The sequence below is a fragment of the Phocoena sinus genome, chromosome 1 (genome assembly GCF_008692025.1).
Source record: "Phocoena sinus isolate mPhoSin1 chromosome 1, mPhoSin1.pri, whole genome shotgun sequence".
Taxonomy (NCBI): Eukaryota; Metazoa; Chordata; class Mammalia; order Artiodactyla; family Phocoenidae; genus Phocoena; species Phocoena sinus.
The window spans coordinates 16,215,648-16,233,593 of record NC_045763.1 but is presented as its reverse complement, the minus strand read 5'-3'; the positions used below and the strand labels follow the sequence as shown (position 1 = coordinate 16,233,593).

The following is a 17,946-nucleotide window of genomic DNA, read 5'->3' as shown; positions in this document are numbered from 1 at the left end:
ATGCCAGAAAGTGGGTTATCACAGTCTCTCTTTCCTGCCTAGTTGGATTTAAGTTGACCTTAGCTAAAATTGGGAGATAATTCATTAGACACAGAAGGAAGCAAGTTAGTTTGTTCATGTTTCTGATTTCATTCTAAGAATGAATAGAAGTCATATGTGTTTTCTGTTTTCTTGAATTATTTATTCCTCCAAACCCCTTAATATTCCATAGCTGATGTATACTTTCTGTACTTTCTAAAAATTATTCTTTAAAAAGCACTGGGGGGCTTCCCTGGTGGCGCAGTGGTTGGGAGTCCGCCTGCCGATGCAGGGGACACAAGGTTCGTGCCCCGGTCCGGGAAGATTCCACATGCCGCGGAGCGGCTGGGCCGTGAGCCATGGCCGCTGAGCCTGCGCGTCCTGAGCCTGTGCTCCGCAACGGGAGAGGCCGCAGCGGGCCTCTGTGGAGGTATTTAGTGGCATTGTTTTTTCACTGGATTGCAGGATGATAACACAAACTTCTAATGTGTGGTTTCAGTGTTTCCTTACGGCATGCAAAGATAATGTGGTGTTCTTTCCCTTTAGTATTCAGGAGCCTAGTAGACTGGAACAGAGACAAGTCCTAAATTTTGTTTTATGAAATAGTTTTAAACCACAAGATAGGTAATAAATCCTAAACTGGCATGCTTCTAAAAGTTTGCAGTGTCAAATACTTCTTTCAGCAATGTTCAGAGTTAGAGACTCATAAACGCTTAAAGTTAAATTTTTTAATATTAAAGCCATTCACCATGCAGGAGTGCAGTTCGTAGGTATTGTGGAAGGCTACTTCCTACCGCCAATGATCAAGCAATTTTGAGTCAAAATTCAGAATATTTTCAATCTGAGTGGAGAATTTTCAGGGTATTCCCTTCAAAATGTCATTACTTTTGCACAGTTATAATCCTTTTGCTAGTTAGAATTGTGCTAAACATACTAAATAATTACCGTGCAGAGAGGCCTTAAAATATATCCTTTACGCTGACTTTCTCTAGCTGGACTACAATACAAGAAGTTCATAACATATCTTGATGGTGATAGCTCTGACCTAAGATTTTTGGATTAGGTAGATACCTGCATCTTACCATATTTAGGCCTTGATTTGCAGAAGGAGGATTGTAGAATTCTTTGTTTCCTCTCAGTTTTTTATGCTTGGTGGAAATTTGAATAATAAAATCAACATTTCAAATTGATGTTTGATATAGATATGAGTGAATTGGAAAATGTTTGACGTTACCTTGATGAAAAGAAAAACTTCTGTTTTAAGTATATTTCATAGAGCTTATAGTAACTTTTTGGAACTACTGCTGTCTTCCTCTAGTACCAGCTGTTCTCCAGAAAACTCAGTAATTCTAATCTTCTGTTTCTAATTCTGTCCACAGCTTGTCAATATATAGAATAGTTTTCAGAGTAGTTTTCTTTTTTAAACTAAATATATGTAATTCAAATAAAATTAGAAAGGGTTCATCATTTTTCAGATAATTTTTTAACAGTTAAGAAAGTTTTTAAAAATTTCTTCCTAACTGTAGATTCATTTTGAAATTAAAGTAGGATACAAAAATGCACTGTTTTTAAAAATTGTTATATTACCCCCAGAAACAGTAGATTCTGCATTCTGCAGTCAGATTGGTTTTTCTCTCTTGATGGAAATGTCATTACGGAGGGTTTGTACTGGGATCCCACTTTAGCCCCAAAGTCTCCCACTAGCTTGATTCACCTAAACACTTCTTTTTCCATAAACCCCCCCTTTTCCCCTCTGAATTGGAAGAATTTAGGATTTGAGATCATTTTTAGGTTCTTGAATTGGAAGAATTTAGCATCTGAAATCATTTTTAGGTTCTAGTTATATGACCTTGGGCCTGTGACTTAATTTCTAAAACCCTCAGTTTCCCCCTCTGTAAAATAGGAACGTATAATAGTTTTTATCCCTTTGGTGATTGTAAGGATTAAAGGACACTATATATATATGGTATTTGACCCATTTCCTGGTACATATTAAGTGCTTAATAAATGTTAGCTGCCATAATTAAGTGTCTGATTTTCTCAGTTTTTGATGTGAACAGCTGGAATAGTTACATGAAGACCAAGTTTCCAGACAAATATGCCATTTCCCATTTGTTTTGGTACTTGATAAAAACCCAAGGAAGACCTCAACTTGACTTGTAGAAAAACTGTTGAATGAATTAAAATCTTCAGTTGGTGTGATAGTCTAGAGGCACAGCTTAAATGATTGTTTGATGTTTGAAAAAATGCGTTCAGCTCAGTGTATTGAGGATATGGTATGTATAATTAAATACAAATAAAAGTTATTTGAGCCTTAGTCTTAGTGCGTTTTGAAGGCTCTTGATGTAGAGTAGGTATTCAACGAATGGTATTCTGTTGTAATTCAACCAGTTGTACCAGTGTAGCTCAACTGGGGCTCTTTTGGAATTTAGGACAGGACTATTCTCTGTCAAATGAGACTGTCCCTCAAATTGCAGCATGCTTAGCATTCTTGGTCTCTCCCCATTAAATGATAGCAACACCGTTTCGGTCATGTGTGGCTCCTGACAACCAAAGGGCGCCCATCTAGGAGCTTGGTTCCACCACTCTATGAGAATAAAAGGGAGCAGTTTTTTCTTTCTTATAAATTTGACATTCATTATAGAAACTATGGTTAAACAGAAAGAAAAATTATCTCTTATCTCATTATCCAGAGCCATTGTTAATAACCTGTATGTAATTCTAGACTTCCCTATATGCATCTATGTTAGTATTCTGTATTTTTTTTGTTACCAGTAGGTTTATGCTCCACGTGCAATTTTTGTGCCCTGCTTTTTAGAAAAACATGTCTTTTATTATAAACAGCTTTCATATAATTAAATACTCTTTTAAAAGCTTATTTCAAATGATTGCAGTAATTACCATTATATGCCCCGACCATTATTTCTTTAATAAGTCCCTCATTGTTAGACACTTAGTTTATTTTTCTATTATAATTTTAGTTTACAATATAAATATTTAGTTTATCTTTCTATTATAAATATTGTTGCTTTAAATATTCTAGACCTGTCTTTTCTCTTCAGTGTTTATTTCCTTAGAAAAAATTCTTAAAGGTGAAATTCCTGCAAATTCCTAAAAATGGCCAAATGGTATAAACATTTTGAATGCAGTATATTAGATTTCAAACTATCATGGCTCTGAAAAACATCCTCTTAATAGTAAAAGTTCTTAGAGAAATAAAATCAGTGTTCTTTATTTAGATCTACTCTATTATACCTTTCAGCTTTCTGTAGTAAAAGTTTAATGAATTAATTAAAGGACTTATTTCAAAATAAGGAGCTCTCAAAATAATTAACTTTTTTTTGTTTCTAATTTTCTTTATTAATGTTAGCTATTTCTCAAGAGTATATAGAAGTTTCAGTCATAGGTCTGCTTTTGTTTGATATTTTTAGTATCAGAAATTTTATTTCCCAAAATTAATAATTGAATTGACATACTCTTATTAGATTGTTAATGTGAGATTTATTATTTTCTACCGTTTAATTTAATTCATCTAGGTTTCATTCAGTGGTCATAAAGGGTAATATCCTTTTTAAAAAAATTAATTTATTGGCTGCATTGTGTCTTCGTTGCTGAGCGCGGGCTTTCTCTAGTTGCGGCGAGAGGGGGCTACTCTTCATTGCGGTGCGCGGGCTTCTCATTGCAGTGGCTTCTCTTGTTGCGGAGCACGGGTTCTAGGTGCACAGGCTTCAGTAGTTGCAGCACGCGGGCTCAGTAGTTGCGGCACGCAGGCCCTAGAGTGGGTGGGCTTCAGTAGTTGCGGCGTGTGGTCTCAGTAGTTGTGGCGCACAGAGTTAGCTGCTCTGCGGCATATGGGATCTTCCCGGTCCAGGGATCGAACTCGTTTCCGCCGCATTGACAGGCGGATTCTTAACTGCTGTGCCACCAGGAAAGTCCCAAAGGGTGATACTCTGATGTACTTTTTAATAGTGGTATCTTATAATCTGGGTTACCCATGTAGCAGTTACTCTGGTTGAGTTGGAAAGTATTTTCATCAGAGATATTTTAATAAATACGTATTTATTTTATATATATCACATTATGTAATAAACATAATAGATGTATTTCTTTGAATGTTTTTGTCTCTTGCCCTGGCAACTTAGTCTGAAATATTTGGCATTCAGAGCCTATTGATCTTATTTCTCCACTACAGTAAATAGGCAGAGTTAAAGAAACACTGGCCTCTAAGCCCATCAATTAAAGTGAATTTTAAGGCCAGTAAAAGTAGTTGCAGTGAATGAATTAGCCTTTAACAGCTTAATTTTACCATCTGTTTATCTGATCAACGAGCATATTTTCTTTGACAGACTTACTTAACTAAAAGTTATTATAAACACTCAATTTCACTTATGCATAAAGATTTCTGGCAGAGAAAGTAAAGTCCCTTTCAGTTTAGATTGTCTTTCAGCAGTGCTTAAAATTTTTGTTTGCATTTGATGAACATGCTCATGAGTAGCTGTTTTTCCACTGGAGCCTGTTTATTCCACTAAGGAAACACAAGGCTGTAAACCAGTCTAATCTCCTTTGGTTTCATCTTCCTAGGCATGAATCATGTATCAGTTTACCTGGAATTTTAAAGTATGGAAATTTTCATGAGTTAGCTTTCCTTTCATTTTTCTGGTTTATTATGATTATCAGTTTATTAACCTTTATTATGATTATCAATTTATCTCTCTCACTCTTGCTGTCATTCTTTTTCTGTCTATATACAGATGCACATTTTCTGTATTATTTTAATATATATTGTTTATTTTTAATTGGACTTGATTATCTGAATATTAACGTTGGTTTCTCCTTAAAGAATTTTTTTTTTTACAACTGAAGATACAAGATAAATTTCCATTTTTATTCCTTAACATTATTTCTAGTTATATGCCTCTTTTAAGAAATGAAAGTTAATTTCTAAATGAATTTTTATGTTCAGGAACTTGATTTCACTGATAATAAACTTCATTGATAATAAATGACACCATGATAGTTTTTATTGAAACAGTTTTTTTATACAGGTAATACGTGTTCTTTATAAAAATCCCCCAAATGCAGAAGTATATAGAATAAAAAATAATATCTGTATCTAATAATTTAATCTCCAGTTATTTTCCCCTGAACTGTCCTGTCCTGTCTCTATAGTGTATCCTTGGTAGAAAAATTTTCTACAGATGAAGGCTTTCTCTACCTTAAAGAAAAGCCCCATTCCCATCCCAAGAATGTTTCAGTTACAGGTTTGATTAGATTTTCCCTTTGTGTTCTTGACATAGTCATTTGGTGAATTAATTCCTTCTCTTACTTCAAAATAAACTTTATATATGTATTGGAGGTTAAGTAGTAGTGGAAAATAGAGAAGAAAATATGACAATGTTTTTGGAGTGGCAAAATAAGTAATATTTTGATCTGTCTTCTGCTGCCCATGTTTTAGAGTAAGAGATTAAAAGAATTACCCTAAAATAATACAATACAACCTCTGATCCAAAAATTATTCCTAAATGTCTTTCATTTTTTTCTTTCCCAGAAGAGAAGCCAAAACCAGATCCAGTGTTAAAGACTCCTTCCCCAGTCCTTAGGCTAGCCCTTAGTGGAGAGAAGAAAGAACAAGCAGGCCAGACATCTGAGGTTACTGCAGTAGAAGCCATACCAGAGCTTACTCTGCCTCCATCACCTACCACTATTTCTCCACTTGCTCGAAGTACAGTTGCTTCCCCCACCTCTGCTGCTCTTAGTAGCCAGCCAGTATTCACCACTGCTACTGATGACAGATGTGAACTCTCTTCCTCAAAAGAAGACACAATTCCTATACCCAGCCCCACATCTTGCACAGAAGCATCAGATCCTTCACCAACAGATGAAACTGATGATGATATATGCAAGAAATCTTGTAGTGTAGCACCTAATGATATTCCGCTGATTTCTAGTACTAACCTAATTAATGAAATGAATGGAGTTAGTGAAAAATTACCAGCCACGGAAAGCATTGTGGAAATAGTAAAACAGGAGGTGTTGCCATTGACTCTTGAATTGGAGATTCTGGAAAATCCCCCAGAAGAAATGAAAGTGGAGAGTGTTGCAACTCCTATCACTCCTTCCATAGTTCCCTCCTTTTCTCCGTCTGCTCCAACTCCTCCAGCTTCTCCTCCCCCCACACCAGTCATTGTTCCTGCTGCTGCCTCTAACGTTAGTACTGCTAGTGGTCCCACCGCAGTTCAGAGAGTCTTAGAAGAGGACGAGAGCGTAAGAACTTGCCTTAATGAAGATGCAAAAGAGATTCAGAACAAAATAGAGGTAGAAGCAGATGGGCAAACAGAAGAGATTATGGATTCTCAGAACTTAAGTTCAAGAAAGAGCCCAGTCCCAGGTAAGCGTTTCTGTTATTAATTATATTTTGCTTGTTGAACATGAAAAAGAAGCAGTGTTTGAGTTTTTTTTTTTTTTTTTACTTATTATTTTTTTTTTTTTTGCGGTACGTGGGCCTCTCACTGTTGTGGCCTCTCCTGTTGCGGAGCACAGGCTCCGGACGCACAGGCTCAGTGGCCGTGGCTCACGGGCCCAGCCGCTCCACGGCATGTGGGATCTTCCCGGACCGGGGCACGAACCCCTGTCCCCTGCATCGGCAGGCGGACTCTCAACCACTGCGCCACCAGGGAAGCCCGAGTTATTTTTTAATTGGCTACTTTCCTTGACTTCCAGAAACATCAGATGAATGCTGTAATTCCTAGTCTGATTTCGTCATTGGTGTGTTTATGTTTTAGTGCATCCAGCAAAGAGTTACTCCATTGTCTAAAAATGCAAATGAAATTTCAGATATACAAAATGCCTCCAAGGTATATGTCACCATACACGTGTTTTTTGTTTTTGCCTCCTTCATATGAATCGTTTCCTCCGTGGTTAATTTTGTTGCTTTGGGGCTGGAAACCAGTCAAAACCAGCATGGTCTATAGTCCCTAATACTGTCTTCTCGGAATTTTAAAGCCTAATCAGTCCTAAACTTAGAAGAATTCCTCTATGCAAGACCTCTTCTTTAATCTTGGGTTAAGGAAAATAGCAATCAGAATGTCAAAGGTTTATAACTAGTTCTGAAAAATAAAAGTACCCTCTCTGATTAACTCACAGATAGGTTTAATGCTCTTCTGCTTTTTCTTTTTAAAGTTCTATTTTTCCTGAAATATTAATTTTATCATTATTATTTTATCATTAATATTGTCAAAGTATTATATTCTTCTGAATTCAAAATTATTTCTTTTTAATGTAGCATCACCTGGAATCTTGGATCTAACCATTAGGTTTTTATAATATTAATCAAAAGTTATCTGAGGCTTATCAACTATTCTTACGTCAGTAGTCCATAAGAATATGGCTTTTAACAAGTCAGCATAGGGCTTCCCTGGTGGCGCAGTGGTTGAGAGTCCACCTGCTGATGCAGGGGACACGGGTTCGTGCCCCGGTCTGGGAGGATCCCACATGCCGCGGAGCGGCTGGGCCCGTGAGCCATGGCCGCTGAGCCTGCACATCCGGAGCCTGTGCTCCGCAACGGGAGAGGCCGCAGTGGTGAGAGGCCCGTGTACTGGAAAAAAAAAAAAAAAAAAAGTCAGCATAGCCCATCATCTGAAACATTGCCCTACACTGCATAATTTGCTCTCTGTGTACCTGTCAAGTTGAGTTATACAATTTGACAAATGACTGCTCCCCCAGCAGTTGATCTAGATATGTACTGGAGATGTTTTAGTCACCCACATCCCCAATATTTATTGCCTACTGTGACCTGTCTAATTGAGAAACTTGGCAAATCAAAAAACCTGATCTCTACCTTTAAGATGTGGTTTTCCCACCCAGCTCAGTTCTCGAGGTAATTTCCTCATGGTCTCTGAGAGGTGTCTGGTTCTTTGGAACCGTAGAACACCTAGTTCCACAGTAAACCAGAACAGAAAAGCAAACAATGCTAGGCAGTTGGGACTGGGAGAAATTTATCATAAGTATTTATAAATCGCCTGTTTCCTCAAGAGACCGGCCTCTCTAAGCATCAGTATGCTCCAGAAGCATAGTGCCTTCACTGTGAGGAACTTCCTCCTTGGTGGGGTGATGACCTGGGGCTTTTTTGTAACTCTTTGAAAAAACAGTCTTACTTTTGGTGTGGCTGTAGGTGAATGCCCCTCCAAAGAACACTTGTTTGATGGAGAATAGTAATTTGTTTGACCCTTCCTTTTTTCCCTTCATTTACCTGCCTGTGAGTTGTCATTCAACAGTTAGTGATGTGGTAGTTCCAAAAATAGGAGAAGCTATTGAAGAAAAATGTTTTGAAAAAAACATCCAAACAAATAATAGAATAGCAGGCATAGGGAATACAGTCAAAGATACAGACCATATCTCAGAACTGAAATCAGTATAAAGCAAAGTTCTGCACTGAAATCCCACTTCTACTCATCCCTGACATTCATTCATTCTTTTAAGCAGTTTGTCACTTAGGTGGCCTGGTATTGCAAGACAGCTCCCAGGGATAAATGGACAAACAGAATTTGGGGTTAAGTTGTCTTCATACCATGGTACATTTTTTTTTCGAAATGCAAATACTCTTGGAGTTAGTAATATAAGTCACCAGCACCTTAGTAAAAGAATATAGGTTATTCAGCAGTAAACCAGAAGATAGCTAAAAGAAAGAACTGTCTTTTGCCATGATTAGGGATGAGGTAGAGGTTAGTGATGTCAGGAAGGAAAGTGTCTTGGCATTTTTCTAGTATGATTTTTTTAACCTATGAATGTGTTTTAAAGGAACTAGAAGTTCTGTAACTTCCCTTTATATCTTACACTCTTCAAAATTCAAAGTAAATGAACCTCAAGAACCCATGCACCTCTAGCATTTTTTAAATTGTAAGCCTTACCAGAAACATTCCTGGCCCTCTGATTTCAGTGTTAATATTTTTTAATGTTATTGCTACAAAAGTTAACTATGAAAATTAACTCATCATCATTCTTTTAGATAATATCGACCTGAAATTGTCATATGCTTAATGACTCCCGTCTTTTTTGCACTTATTTAGCGTACCTTGTTTACTTTGAGAGGATATTAAAATTGTAACAGTTTGGTTTGGATATCAGTCTTTTGTTGTTGACTTTTGAGAATAGTTCTTACTGTCTCTGCCTGAGGATGAAACACTTTAAAGCTGGCTTCAGAAACCATTTGCTTTTCACAGGTGTGATGCATAGAAATAGGCAGTAGCTTGTATAGAGGTACTTGTTTAAAGCAGTAAAGTCAGACTTAGGGTGTATGATCCCTTCTCTTACTTCTGCTAGAAAACATTTTCTTGCCACTATTCTAGATCATATTTCTGACTGGAGCAAATTGCAGCAATTCTGGATGCTTCGGGGTTGAAGGGCAAACCCTATAAAACGAGAATTGTGTCTTCAGGGTACTCTGAAAAGCCTCAGAGATGGGCCAGACTTTTGATTCATATGATCACTTCAATAATTAAATGTGCAAAAATCTGTATTAATTGATTTCTTTTTAAAAATATTTATTTATTTTGGGCTGCGTTGGGTCTTAGTTGCGGCATGCGGGATCTTTTGTTGCAGTGCACGGGCTTCTCTGTCTCTAGTTGTGGCACGTGGGCTCTCTCATTGAGGTGCGTGGGCTTAGTTGCCCTGCGGCATGTGGGATCTTAGTTCCCCGACCAGGGATCTAACCCGCGTCCCCTGCATTGGAAGGTGGTTTCTTTACCACTGGACCATCAGGGAAGTCCCTGTATTAATAGATTTCTTGAAGTCCTAGGAATTTTTATTATGGTTTCGTTATACTTGGTGGGGAAGAAGAGAGAATATCAGAACTTGTGGAAAAACGTTGCCTGCTCAGCATTCAGGAATTCATTTTGTGCAAATTTCATGAGTGTATGTACCGTGTGACATGCATGCTGTGTAACGTGAACTTTTCCACTTTTAAAAATAATAGTGGGCTTCCCTGGTGGCGCGGTGGTTGAGAGTCTGCCTGCCGATGCAGGGGACATGGGTTCGTGCCCCGGTCTGGGAAGATCCCACATGCCGCGGAGGGGCTGGGCCCGTGAGCCATGGCCGCTGAGCCTGTGCATCCGGAGCCTGTGCTCCGCAATGGGAGAGGCCACAGCAGTGAGAGGCCCGCATACTGCAAAAAAAAAAAAAAAAAAAAAAGTGATTTTTTTTCTTTATCTTTTACGTTCATTATCTGTTTTGATATAAAACTATTATTTGAAATTCTTCTGGCGGAGGGAGGTTTCTAATCTTTCTGTTTGTCTTCTCTGGCTTGGCTCATGGCTTCTTTGTATATTTTACAAATTTGTTTTATGAACTTATCTTCAGCTAAACTTTCCCGGATGTGGATTGAGGGCAGCTCCTCTCAAAGCATGTCTTAGGCAAAACATTAGCTGGAACTTAATCTGAGTTTAATGTCCTAAACGAACTCTCTTACCGCACACAAAGTAAACGCATTCCCCGTGTATACTAATTTTCAGGATGACAGCAGGCTCTCTACACCTAGTTGAAACCAAACATCCTTCCTTGTCATCACTCTATGTTGGTTCACTGGTTTATTTTGGTCTGTGTACTGTTTTAGCTTCCTTTTCACTGAGACTGTCACTCTGTTAGGAATCTCAGGGATTTTTATAAGAATCTCAGTTCCAAGTCCTTGCTTTTGTAGGGATCCAAGATCTTATATGTCCCACGTGGATGTTCAGATGTAAACTCCTTGGTTATAGAGACTGGCAACAGCCTCCCGTATCCCCAGTGTTTTAGTGGTAGCAGCAGCTGGCCTGGTTTGTGTGGCTTCCAAGTGTTTGCCTTATATTTCTTGTAGGTTCAGCTAAGGTTGAAGGATGGTTTTCAGTTTCTGTAGGCTGCAAGATGAGACATTTATTTCTCAAATGGAGATATGATTGTATGTTTCAAGAGTTGTTAATAAAATTCTGATTCATACAGCCAGTCGAGTTGCTGTTACCGCTTTTTTTTATACAGGTTTTTATTAGCTATCAATTTTACACATACTAATATATATATGTCAATACCAATCTCCCAACGCATCCCACCACCACTGCCCTCCCTGCTTTCCCCCTTGGTGTCCATACGTTTGTTCTCTACATCTGTGTCTCTATTTCTGCCTTGCACACTGGTTCATCTGTACCATATTTCTAGGTTCCACATATATGTGTTAATATACAATATTTCTTTTTCTCCTTCTGACTTACTTCACTCTGTATGATAGTCTCTAGGTCCATCCACATCTCTACAAATGACCCAATTTCATTCTTTTTTTATGGCTGAGTAATATTCCATTGTACATATGTGCCACATCTCCTTTATCCATTCATCTGTCGATGGGCATTTAGGTTGCTTCCGTGACCTGGCTATTGTAAATAGTGCTGCAGTGAACATTGGGGTGCATGTGTCTTTTTGAATCATGCTTTTCTCAGGGTATATGTCCAGTAGTGGGATTGCTGGGTCATATGCTGATTCTATTTTTATGTTTTTGTCTTTGTTTTTTTCGGTACGTGGGCCTCTCACTGTTGTGGCCTCTCCCGTTGCAGAGCACAGGCTGCAGACACGCAGGCTCAGCGGCCATGGCTCACGGGCCCAGCCGCTCCGCGGCATGTGGGATCTTCCCGGACCGGGGCATGAACCCGTGTCCCCTGCATCGGCAGGCGGACTCTCAACCACTGTGCCACCAGGGAAGCCCTGGTGATTCTATTTTTAGTTTTTTAAGGAACCTCCATACTGTTCTCCATAGTGGCTATATCAATTTACATTCCCATGTACAGTACAAGAGGGTTGGTTCCCTTTTCTCCTCACCCTCTCCAGCATTTGTTTGTAGATTTTCTGATGATGCCCATTCTGACTGGTGTGAGGTGATACCTCATTGTAGTGTTGATTTGCATTTCTCTAATAATTAGTGATGTTGAGCAGCTTTTCATGTGCTTCTTGGCCATCTATATGTCTTCTTTGGAGAAATGTCTATTTAGGTATTTTGCCCATTTTTGGATTGGGTTGTTTGTTTTTTTAATATTGAGCTGCTTGAGCTGTTTATATATTTTGGAGATTAATCCTTTGTCAGTTGCTTCATTTGCAGATATTTTCTCCCATTCTGAGTGTTGTCTTTCCGTCTTGTTTATAGTTTCCTTTGCTGTGCAAAAGCTTTGAAGTTTCATTAGGTCCCATTTGCTTAGTTTTGTTTTTATTTCCATTACTCTAGGAGGTAAGTCAAGAAAGATCTTGCTGTGATTTATGTCAAAGAGTGTTCTTCCTATGTTTTCCTGTAAGAGTTTTATAGTGTCTGGTCTTACATTTAGGTTTTAATCCATCTTGAGTTTATTTTTCTGTATGGTGTTAGGAAGTGTTCTAATTTCATTCTTTTACATGTAGCTGTCCAGTTTTCCCAGCAACGCTTATTGAAGAGACCATCTTTTCTCCATTGTATCTCCTTGCCTCCTTTGTCGTAGATTAGTTGACCATAGGTGCATGGCTTTATCTCTGGGCTTTCTGTCCTGTTGCATTGATCTATATTTCTGTTTTTTGTGCCAGTATCATGTTGTCTTGATTACTGTAGTTTTGTGGTATAGTCTGAAGTCAGGGAGCCTGATTCCTCCAGCTCCGTTTTTCTTTCTCAGGATTGCTTTGGCTTTTGGGGGTCTTTTGTGTTTCCATACAAATTGTAAAATTTTTTGTTCTAGTTCTGTGAAAAGTGCCACTGGTAGCTTGATAGGGATTGCATTGAATCTGTAGATTGCTTTGGGTAGTAGAGTCATTTTCACAACGTTGATTCTTCCAATCCAAGAACATGGTATATCTGTCCCTCTGTTGGTATCATCTTTAATTTCTTTCATCAGTGTCTTACAGTTTTCTGCATACAGGTCTTTTGCCTCCTTAGGTAGGTTTATTCCTAGGTATTTTATGCTTTTTGTTGCAGTGGTGAATGGGATTTTTTCCCTTAATTCCTCTTTCTGATCTTTTGTTGTTTGTGTATAGGAATGCAAGAGATTTCTGTGTATCCTGCAACTTTACCAAATTCATTGATGAGCTCTAGTAGTTTAATGGTGGCATCTTTAGGGTTCTCTCTGTATAGTATCATGTCATCTGCAAACAGTGACAGTTTCACGTCTTTTCCAATTTGTATTCCTTTTTTGTGTGTGTGTGTTTTGTTTTCTTTTGGGGGGGTACAAGGGCCTCTCACTGCTGCGGCCCCTCCCGCTGCGGAGCACAGGCTCTGGACGCACAGGCCCAGTGGACATGGCTCACAGGCCCAGCCGCTCCGCGGCACACGGGATCCTCCTGGACCGGGGCACGAACCCATGCCCCCTGCATCGGCAGGCAGACTCCCAACCACTGCGCCACCAGGGAAGCCCCTGTATTCCTTTTATTTCTTTTTCTTCTCTGATTGCCATGGCTAGGACTTCCAAGACTATGTTGAATAATGGTGGTGAGAGTGGACATCCTTGTCTCGTTCCTGATCTTAGAGGAAATGCTTTCAGTTTTTCACCATGGAGAATGATGTTTGCTGTGGGTCTGTCATATATGACCTTTATTAGGTTGAGGTAGGTTTCTGGAGAGTTTTTATCATAAATGCGTGTTGAATTTTGTCAGAAGCTTTTTCTGCATCTATTCAGATGATCATGTGGTTTTTCTCCTTCAGTTTGTTAATATGGTGTATCACAATTATTTGCATATATTGAAGAATCCTTGCATCCCTGGGATAAATCCCACTTCATCATGGTGTATGATCCTTTTAAAGTGTTGTTGGATTCTGTTTGCTAGTATTTTGTTGAGGATTTTTGCATCTATATTCATCAGTGATATTGGTCTGTAATTTTCTTTTTTTGTAGTATCTTTGTCTGGTTTTAGTATCAGGGTGATGGTGGCCTCGTAGAATGAGTTTGGGAGTGTTCCTCCCCCTACAGTTTTTTGGAAAAGTTTGAGAAGGATGGGTGTTAGCTCTTCTCTAAATGATTGATAGAATTCGCCTGTGAAGCCCTCTGGTCCTGACTTTTGTTTGTTGGAAGATTTTTAATCACAGTTTCAATTTCATTACTTGTGATTGGTCTCTTCATATTTTCTGTTTCTTCCTGGTTCAGTCTTGGAAGGTTATACCTTTCTAAGAATTTGTCCATTTCTTCCAGGTTATCCATTTTATGGGCATAGAGTTGCTTGTAGTAGTCTCTTAGGATGCTTTGTATTTCTGCGGTGTCTGTTGTAACTTCTCCTTTTTCATTTCTAATTTTATTTTATTTATTTTTTTGCGGTACGTGGGCCTCTCACTGTTGTGGCCTCTCCTGTTGAGGAGCACAGGCTCCGGACACGCAGGCTCAGCGGCCATGGCTCACGGGCTCTGCCGCTCCGCAGCATGTGGGATCTTCCCGGACCGGGACACGAACCCGTGTCCCCTGCATCGGCAGGCGGACTCTCAACCACTGCGCCACCAGGGAAGTCCATTTCTAATTTTATTGATTTGAGTCCTCTCCCTCTTTTTCTTGATGAGTCTAGCTAAAGGTTTATCAATTTTGTTTATCTTCTCAAAGAACCAGGTTTAGTTTTATTGATCTTTGCTATTGTTTTCTTTGTTTCTATTTCATTTACTAATGCTCTGATCTTTATGATTTCTTTCCTTCTACTGACTTTGGGTTTTGTTTGTTCTTCTTTCTCTAGTTCCTTTAGCTGTAAGGTTAGATTGTTTATTTGAGATTTTTCTTGTTTCTTGGGGAGGCTTGTATTGCTATAAACTTCCCTCTTTAGAACTGCTTTTGCTACATCCCATGAGTTTTGGATCGTTGTGTTTTCCTTGTTTTCATTTAATCCGTTTGTCTGCTGATGGGTGGGGCTGAGTTCCCTCCCTGTTGGTTGTTTGGCCTGAGGCTGCAGGCTCTTTGGTGGGGCTAATGGCAGACTCTGGGAGGGCTCATGCCAAAGAGTACTTCCCAGAACTTCTGCTGCCAGTGTTCTTGTCTCCATTGTGAGCCACAGCCTCCCCCCTCTCCCCGCCTCTGCAGGAGACCCCCCAACAGTAGCAGGTAGGTCTGGTTCAGTCTCCTGTTGGGTCACTGCTTCTTCCCCCTGGTTCCTGATGCACACACTACTTTGTGTGTGCCCTCCAAGAGTGGAGTCTCTGTTTCGCCCATTCCTGTCGAAGTCCTGCAGTCAAACCCCGCTAGCCTTCAAAGTTTGTTTCTCTGGGAATTCCTCCTCCCCTTGTCGGACCCCCAGGTTGGGAAGCCTGACATGGGGCTCAGAACCTTCACTCCAGTAGCTGAACTTCTGTGGTATAATTGTTCTCCAGTTTGTGAGTCAACCACCCAGTGTTTATGCGATTTGATTTTATTGTGATTTTGCTCCTCGTACCATCTCATTGCGGCTTCTCCTTTGTCTTTGGATGTGGGGTATCTTTTTTGGTGAGTTCCGGTGTCTTCCTGTTGATGACTGTTCAGCTGTTAGTTGTGATTCTGGTGCTCTCGCAAGAGGCTGTGAGCGCAAGTCCTACTCCGCCATCTTGAACCAGTCTCCATGTTCTCACTTTTGATTTACTTCAGTATAAAAGAAACATACTTTAATTCAGGAAATTTATTTTAATAATAATCCTTGATTTATTCTCACTTGTGAATATTGAAAAGAGATAAAACATAAGTAAGCAGAAAATAAAAGAAATAAAAGCCTTTCAGTTTGTGTAAACTAACCTGAAAAAGACTCATGTTTAAAACCATAACCTGAAGGTCCACATCAATAATAAGGAATTTGAAATTTATTCTTGCCTTTGCTTGACTTAAACTTTCTAAGCAGTATTTGAAATATCCCTGGAAGATTTGGTTCCTGGGGCCGAAAATAGGTCACCAGTGGTTTGAGTGTCCCCCAAGCCCACTCCTTCCCATCTTGTGCACCCATCTAATTTAACTTCTCATATTCCTCTGGAGGACTGTGTTCTGGAACCTTGTGAACAGAACTTGTTACACATTCTTGGTTCCATGTCATTTATCAACGCCAGCAGAGCAATTTTTAAAACAAGGACTCTTAGCTCCCTTTTCTAGAGGCTTGAGTCTGAGTGATCCTTAGGGATAAATAAATTAAAATGACTGGATTTCCCCACCATGTTTATAAAAATATTGGCAACAAAGCTGCCTAAAAAGAACATTTCTGCTGTTTCATTCCTGTTTTCTTGTTGCCTTCCACAGTGAAATCTTAAGCATTTTCTGTAGAATGCTGGTGCTGGTTCAAATTCTGTCTATATTCATATGCTGTGGAAGGAGTCCAGGCACTTACCGGGTGGTGGAGCTTATCCACAGACCCAGGTGCCAAGCCTGTCCAGCAAGCACCGTGCACAGGTCCTCCTTGCCTCCTCAAATGGGTTACACTTCCCCACTATTTACAGAAGTTCATTTATTCGCAACATGAGCCTTGAAGTTTCATTCATTGGATATTAATTAACTTAGTTGTACATGTTTCCATGAATAGACATAGGTACTTTGCTCAGAACTTAGCCCACTTTTCCCAGACTTAGTAATTAATCTACCTCGGAAAGAAACCATTGTACTTAACTTGCTTCCAGACAGGGTAATACAGACAGTTCAGGGGAATGCTGTTCTCTTTCAGGCAAGCCTAGTCTTGCTAAAAGCTTTCTGTTTCTCCAATAGCCATCTTCACTTTGCATACAGTAGTCTTGAGAAGTGTTTCCAATATCTTTGACGAGATAATTTTCACTACTAATGCAGAAAAATGTCCAAAATGCATTTCCTTCAGTATATGTTTTTTCTCCATTTTCTATTGCTATATTAATAGTACTTGGTAATTTAGTTGCAATCATAATAAAATCATCTCTTTTTAAATGTTTACAAGACCTTTTCTCAGGCACCTCAAGCATTAATCTTACGATTTAAACAGTTGTTTCTGGGATATAATTATTCTTACTTTACTATTACCAAAGATAAGCCGTGGAGGTAAATGGGGTTTTTCAGGGTCGCCGGAAGAGTTACCACCCAAGCCTTCCTTTACATCACATTTCTGTTGTTCTTTCTAACATGCTTTTTACATTGTTATAAAGTTATTTAAATATTTTCGGGATTTAGGGAGTGTACACTTATGCATGTTTAAAAGGACCTGTGAATGCCCACTTGTTTCAGCCACAAATAGTTAATGAGGGTCTACTATGTTCTACATTGTTCTGGGCACTTCAGATTCATCAGTGAAGAATCCAGTGATCCCTGCCCTAGTTTATATTAGAAAGTTTTAAGTACTGTAAAAATAATCAAGCAGGGAAAGGAATGCTGGAGGGGCAGCAGGTTGCAGTGTGTAAATAACATGGTTAGAGTTGTAGGCCTCTGTAAAAGATGAGATTAGAGCAAAGATGGAAGAGGAGGATTATCTGATAATTCCTATCCCCTTTTCCATTAGAAAAAACAGTGCTAATACCCCATCTTCTCTCTTAAATTCCAGTAGGCAGAGCACTACTGGACAAGATTACACCACTGTGAATGAAAGTGCCTCTACAAGCACATGCTCTCCACCACCAACCATTCGTTTTATGACCTCCCTGTTGTAAAATCCTGTAATCAGCCCAACCCTCCCCACTCTCAGCAGATGGCTTTTTTTCTGTCTCTGTTTAGAAAACTGAGTGCACTGAGTGTGCCTTTTTCAGCCTTCTGCCGGGGCTACAAACCTATCTCTATCCAAACTTTCATCAGAGTTTACTAGCTGTCCCTTTGCGGTCTCATATATATATTCACCACCTCCCGCAGACTTCTTTCTCATTGTAAATATGCTGGTCTCTTTCAGACATTAAACACTCCCTCAATCCTACACGTCCATTTAGTTACCATTTAAACTCATTCTTCCTCTTACCCAGTCTTCTCAAGAATAGTCTACCATTTCTGCTTCTACTGTGTTCACTATTAACTAATATGATCTGAT

General features: G+C 39.2%; 1 protein-coding gene across 12 annotated transcripts in view; it reads left to right on the top strand.

Moving 5' to 3' along the window:
- EIF4G3 (eukaryotic translation initiation factor 4 gamma 3) overlaps positions 1-17,946 on the top strand; it is a 383,092-nt gene that overhangs the window by 241,057 nt on the left and 124,089 nt on the right. For all 12 annotated transcript variants that reach the window (XM_032624986.1, XM_032624983.1, XM_032624984.1 and 9 more), the window contains one exon: positions 5,567-6,406. In XM_032624986.1, the coding sequence (XP_032480877.1) occupies positions 5,567-6,406 (840 nt within the window). The remainder of the gene's footprint in view (positions 1-5,566; positions 6,407-17,946) is intronic.